Source organism: Lipotes vexillifer, unplaced genomic scaffold (genome assembly GCF_000442215.2).
Source record: "Lipotes vexillifer unplaced genomic scaffold, Lipotes_vexillifer_v1.1 scaffold126, whole genome shotgun sequence".
Lineage (NCBI taxonomy): Eukaryota > Metazoa > Chordata > Mammalia > Artiodactyla > Lipotidae > Lipotes > Lipotes vexillifer.
In genome coordinates this window covers 839,770-845,801 of record NW_006778324.1, presented here as the reverse complement: position 1 = coordinate 845,801, position 6,032 = coordinate 839,770, and the positions used below count along the sequence as shown (strand labels likewise).

Sequence of the window (6,032 nt, the reverse complement as noted above, 5' to 3'; positions counted from 1 at the left end):
CTGCTGTGGCCTCTCCTGTTGCGGAGCACAGGCTCCGGACGCGCAGGCTCAGAGGCCATGGCTCACGGACCCAGCTGCTCTGAGACATGCGGGATCTTCCCGGACCGGGGCACGAACCCGTGTGCCCTGCATCGGCAGGTGGACTCTCAACCACTGCGCCACCACGGAAGCCCAGGCTGGTAATTTTTATGCCACGATGATTACTGGTTTTTCCAATAGTCCCCCTCATCTCCCCCCAGCTCACAGCTGCTATGATTGCGCATGCACACACACACACACACACACACACACACACACAGACACACACAGACACACATACACACACTTCTTTCCAGAGTCATTTACCCACCTATACATCCATGTTTTATCCATCCTTCTATCCACACACTTAGGCATCAATTCATCCATCCTTCCCTTCAACCAGAATTATTCATAATCCATTCTTCCATCACTAAGCATCCACCCATCATCTATCTGTAGGTCTATCTGAAAACATTCAGTGCACCAGGTTTGGCCTGTGCTAGGTGTTAGAGACTAAACAGGCAAAGTCCCCATCCCTCAAGGAACTTGAATTCTGGGGGAGGAGCAGACACCTAAGCAATTACAATGCAGGGCAGGTAGCACCACAATATACATGAGTGAGGACAGAGTGGTTTAGAGCCACAGGAGGGGAGCAACTAACTGCTTGAGGATCATAGGAGGAATTTTTTCAAAAAGATGACATTGAGCTGGGTACTGAAGGATGAATAGGAGTTCCCCAGGCCTAGAAGTGGGAAGAGAGGTAGCATCCAGGCCAGGGAGTGTGAAGAGGCAGGGGCTGTCAGGGGCTCTGAGAGCTTCTGCTCTGAAATGTACTACCACCCCCTCTACCCAGGGAGCACACTGGTCTCCATGAGGAATTTTCTGCTGATGCCCAGTCTGGTGAGGCCAGGGGTTGCAAACTCAAATACCACAAGGGCCAGGGCCCCTGGGTGACTGAAGGTCATCTGCTCCATCCACAGGGGGCAGCTGCTACTCAGCTCCAACGAGATGGCTGCTGTGTGAAAGGGGCAGGTCCGGTGTGGCTGGATAGTCTGAGTTTTATAGACAAACCAGAGATTTTCATTAGTCCATGAATTCTCTCAGTGCTTAAGTGTTGGCAACTAATTTCGTGAAGGATAAAACAAAACGAATCTGGGAGCTGAATGGCGGCCTCCAGGATGCCAGTTTGCAATTTCCAGATAGATAGAGCCCCTCAGACAGAAACAGGCTGTGGCCTTGAAGCCCCAGAGAGTGGCAGTGGTCCTGGGGTCCCCCTGCCCCGTCTCAGCAGAGATGCTGCAGAGGTGGGTGCAGGGCCCTGGAGCTCTGCTCCTTCTTCTGGCCTGTATTCTTCTTCTCGGGATGTCTGCCCACCCCCGGTGGCATCCTACAGTCCACTGTGCCAACCAGCATCCCTGGTTGTGCTAGGGTGGCAGGTGGCTAGTGGGACAAGGCATTGGTCTGAGGTCATGTCCAAGCAGCCTCCCATTCCTGGGGTCAGCAGCTAAACACTGACTTTCTGGGAGGCAGGGGGCTGCGAGCTGGGGCTGCTGAGTGAGGGCCAGGAGTGCGCCCTCCCCGCAGCAAGCTGTTCCCGGGGGGGCCCCCTCCCTCCCTTCATCCAGCTTTAATCTCAACAGGCTTAACTGCCATCTGGTCACCCAGCTCACAAAGAAGCTGAAGGTACTCCGGGCTAATCCTGGCTGGTGGAGGTAGGGAGGGGGTGACCTTCATCCCCTTGCTGGTGACTTGGAGACCAAGCTGAACCATTCCTGCCCCTTCACTTTCCCAGTGGTGTGTCTTTACTGGAGTTGCGGTGCAGGAGCCTGAGATGGGCCATCTCAGGACCCAGCCCCTAGAGAGCGGTTCTCAGAGCTCGTCTGTGGGGCATCCCAGCTCACAGATGGGGCAGCTGAGGCCTAGGATGGCCTAAAATGCCACAGGCCTTGCCTGAGGCCAAGCAGCTGATTTTCCTAGCCTTCTTCCACCCTGAGGGTGGCCACCCCAGCTCTTGGTGCTGGGTGAAGCTGTGATGAGCTGGCCCTATATCTGTGCCATCTCATTTATTTAACCCCTACACCACCCTATCAGATAGGTGCAATCCAGGGGATGGGAGCTCAGGGAGCTGCAGTGACCTGGACTCACTGCCAGTCAGCAGCACCATCAGGACACCAACCTGGCCCTCTTGGGCCCAGAGCCCTGCTCCTGCCACAGCTCTCCATGCTCCCATCCCTGCAGGTCACAGGCTTCACGGACTGAGGGTCTCCTTGGGAGAGAAACCCGTTTGAGTTGACCACAAGGGCCAGCAAGAGGCAGCACAGCATTGCGGCTACGGCATGGTCCCCGGAGCTGGGTTTGAATCCTGACTCTCATTTCTTAGCTGTGTGACCTTAAGCAAATCACTTAACCTCTCTGGGCTCTAGTTCCCACATCTCTAAGATGGGGAGAATAGTAGGGCCTCCCTCATTGGGTCACCTTAAGGATTAAAGGAGCTAATAGGTGTAGCGTGCTCTCCCTGGCACACAGGTAACCACAGTGATTAGTGGGGGTACGCTGGGGTGATGAGTAGTAACGGCCATGGGGCAGGTGTAGGGAGAGAGCAGAAGTCCTGCTCTGGGGGGCCCCAGAGTGGGGTTCTCTGTGGCCCAGCTGGCTCTGAGCAGACAGCCGGATGCCATCCGCCCAATTTTCCCCACAGCACACAGGGGTCTACCCCATCCTGTCCCGGAGCCTGCGGCAGATGGCGGAGGGCAAGGACCCCACTGAGTGGCACGTGCACACGTGTGGGTTGGCCAACATGTTCGCCTACCACACACTGGGCTATGAGGACCTGGATGAGCTGCAGAAGGAGCCGCAGCCACTGATTTTCGTAATAGAGCTGCTGCAGGTGTGACCCTGGGGCATGGGAGGCGGGGTAGGTACTGTCCCAGCATCAGAGAGCACCAGGGGTCACTGGACATCACCCAGTTCCTCTTCAGAGAACGATAAAGGGTTCATACACCACAGGGGAACTGGAATTGGGCCCCTCCCCACCCCCCCCAGAAAACGGTACTTTGCCTTTTCCAGGGGAAAAGCCCTTTTGGGACTAATTTTTAAAAATGTTATTTTTTTCTTGGAGGCATTTTATTTCTATTGGTTATCTACTTCCATTTTTTTCCAAAAGTCTAGAATTACATCCTCAGCCCCAGTCCCTATGGTTTGTGGGTTCCGATCTCATTCTCCAATAGTGGGAGAGGCTGCATGGAACCATCCACAGTCTCTCCCCCAGACCCCAGAATGATTGATGGCCCTTGTCTGTGGGGTGGTGGGAGAGGCTCACACCAGGGCAGGACTCAGCTAATGGCCAAGGCTGAGGCTCAGCCTGAGGGTTACATGGGTGAGTGCAAATAAATAAGAACTGTGCCACCAAGGGGCCTGCTTGAACAGTTGTGCGGCTTGTGCACTGCAAGAGGGCATCCCGTCTAAGGTGCTCATTAGAGACATTATATATTTGTGCTTTTATAATAATATTTTCCCAACAGATGGCAATAAAGTGTCCTGTTCTAATGAAATGAGTATCATGGCAATTTTCTGAATATTAGAAGTAAAGTGTGTTGACAAAGGAGTACCTTTTCTTAATTTGCACAAAGGTTCTGATCTAGGGTAAGGCCCTGGGTGGGGGGCTTGTTGCTTCCTTCCCCTGTTTGTATGTGTTTGGCCAGCAAGCATGATTCTGCCCGCAATCTTCACTGTGGAAAATGAAGAGCTGATTTCAGCAAGATGTGCTGGGTCCACTTACTCTGGTCCCCTGCAAGGGAAAGGGACTGCCCTGCTGGGCTTCGAGCACTCGGGGTCCCTGCCTTACTGACCTGCAGCTCTTGGGGCAGGTGGAGGCCCCCAGCGAGTACCAGAGGGAGACCTGGAACCTGAGTAAAGATGAGAAGATGCAGGCGGTGCCCATTCTCCATGGAGAAGGAAACCGGCTCTTCAAGCTGGGCCGCTACGAGGAGGCTTCTACCAAGTATCAGGAAGCCATCGTCTGCCTGAGGAACCTGCAGATCAAGGTGGGAGGCTGCCCGCCAGCGGGTTGGGAAGTGGGGTGCATGTGGGCGGAGCAACCCTGCACTGGCCCTGGCCGCGGGCGAGAGGGGTGGGGGCAGGGCAGCAGCAGACCTTTCTTCACCGGGCAGGAGAAACCCTGGGAGGTGCCGTGGCTGAAGCTGGAGAAAATGATCAACACCCTGATCCTGAACTACTGCCAGTGTCTGTTGAAAAAGGAGGAATACTATGAGGTGCTGGCGCACACCAGTGACATCCTCCAGCACCACCCAGGTGGGCGGCGTGAAGCGGGTCCGGGGTTGGGGGTGGGGGGGAAGGTGTCCAATCCCGCCCAGGGTCCCAGAGTCACGTGCACAGACCTCGGGTGGCCTTCTCTTCTGACCCTGTCGGCATCAAAACTCTGCCTCCACGCAGCAGGGTTTTCCCAAGCCTATAACGATATCACAGATAATGGATGAGCTGTGCTTATTGTGGGAGGTGTTTTATTTTAAGGTGCATTGGGGCAAAATATAAGCAGCTCACCAAACTTGTGTGGAGCAGTAAACGGGTTTTAAAAATGGGAGCAATCAATACAGAGAATATTAAGTACATTCTAGGATCCGTGATGCGCGGATATGGCGATACTTGTGAAGACGATGTTTGAGGAACGTTACAAGATCACTTACTCTGCGTCACACGCTAAATTCTCTGCATTTATCATTTCATTTAATCCTTATAGTGACCATAAGGGACAGGTGCAGGGATTGGGCCTGGAGCTTGCACCATTTGGGGCGCTTCTGTAAGAAAAGAATAGAAAGTTGTGAATGTAAAAGAAGTTGCAGGGCCTTGGAAGGGTCCGCGGAAGGGCGGGAAGTAGGTACTGCGATTATTATCGTCCGTACTTTATAGTGGAGGAGACGGGCTCTGGAGGTACAGAGAGGTTAAGGCTCAGGGTCAAGGTTAAGGGTTGTGTAAGCTGGTCAAGCCCCGCCGGGCGCGGGGTCGGGGCTGCCTCTGGGGCTGGGTGGCGGGTCCAGCTGGATCTTCCCCGCAGGCATCGCGAAGGCCTACTACGTGCGGGCCCGGGCTCACGCCGAGGTGTGGAATGAGGCAGAGGCCAAGGCTGACCTGGAGAAAGTGCTGGAGCTGGAGCCGTCCATGCGGAAGGTGGTGCGCAGAGAGCTGAGTCTGCTGGAGAACCGCCTGGAGGAGAAACGCGAGGAGGAGCGGCTGCGCTGCAGGAACATGCTGGGCTAGTGCGCAGGCGCCAGACCTCCCGCCTCCGGCCCCCGCCTCCATTGGCCCCTCCCCCTACCCACCCCAGCCCGCCGCTTCGCCGCACACTGACCCTTCCGCCCCAGCCGGACAGCAGTGTCACTTTTTAAACTTAATTTTAAAAGGCAAAATAATGCATGTGTCGACTGAAAAAGTAGTGCACAACCTAGAGGTTGAGAATTATGTTTTATTCAGCGGACTTTCTGAGGACTCCCGCCCCAGAAGACAGCCTCTCAGATAGCCCTGAGGGGCTGCTCCGAAGAGGTAAGGGAGGAGCCAGGATGTACAGGAGTTTTTGCAGCAAAGACCAGATAGTCGGAACTTCAAAAGATTACCGTTAATGAAAGAAAATCAGACGTCTCAAGTTAATGAGTTTAGCACTTTTCTCCGTCCGGGAAGATGCGAGAGTCTGGGCTCCTTGAAAACATTCCTTTGAGATACACCTTAATTATTATATGTAGACTCAGCATCCTGCTTTTCTCCATCCTGAATCCTCTCAGGGTGCACATTGTGGGTGGCTGCAACATCCTTTGTTTACTAACGTGGCGAGCAACATTTTTTATTGATACATGCCAGGGTTAACAACAAAAAAAAAACCCAAACCCCAAAGGGCACAGAAGAGCTTATGGATAAAAATGAAGTTTCCCGCCCTATCTCTCCCATCCCTTAGCCTAGAGCTAGAAGTTTTTTTTTTTTTTTTTTGTGGTTCTCAGGCCCTC

General features: G+C 53.9%; 1 protein-coding gene across 1 annotated transcript in view; it reads left to right on the top strand.

Annotated features, from left to right (window-relative positions):
• The window catches only part of AIPL1 (AIP like 1 HSP90 co-chaperone), an 8,499-nt gene extending 3,204 nt beyond the window's left edge, over positions 1-5,295 (top strand). Inside the window, exons 4-8 of the mRNA XM_007451591.1 lie at positions 644-652; positions 2,720-2,908; positions 3,888-4,064; positions 4,191-4,332; positions 5,093-5,295. Of these exons, the coding sequence (XP_007451653.1) occupies positions 644-652; positions 2,720-2,908; positions 3,888-4,064; positions 4,191-4,332; positions 5,093-5,295 (720 nt within the window). The remainder of the gene's footprint in view (positions 1-643; positions 653-2,719; positions 2,909-3,887; positions 4,065-4,190; positions 4,333-5,092) is intronic.
• Positions 5,296-6,032: the final 737 nt, after the last annotated feature.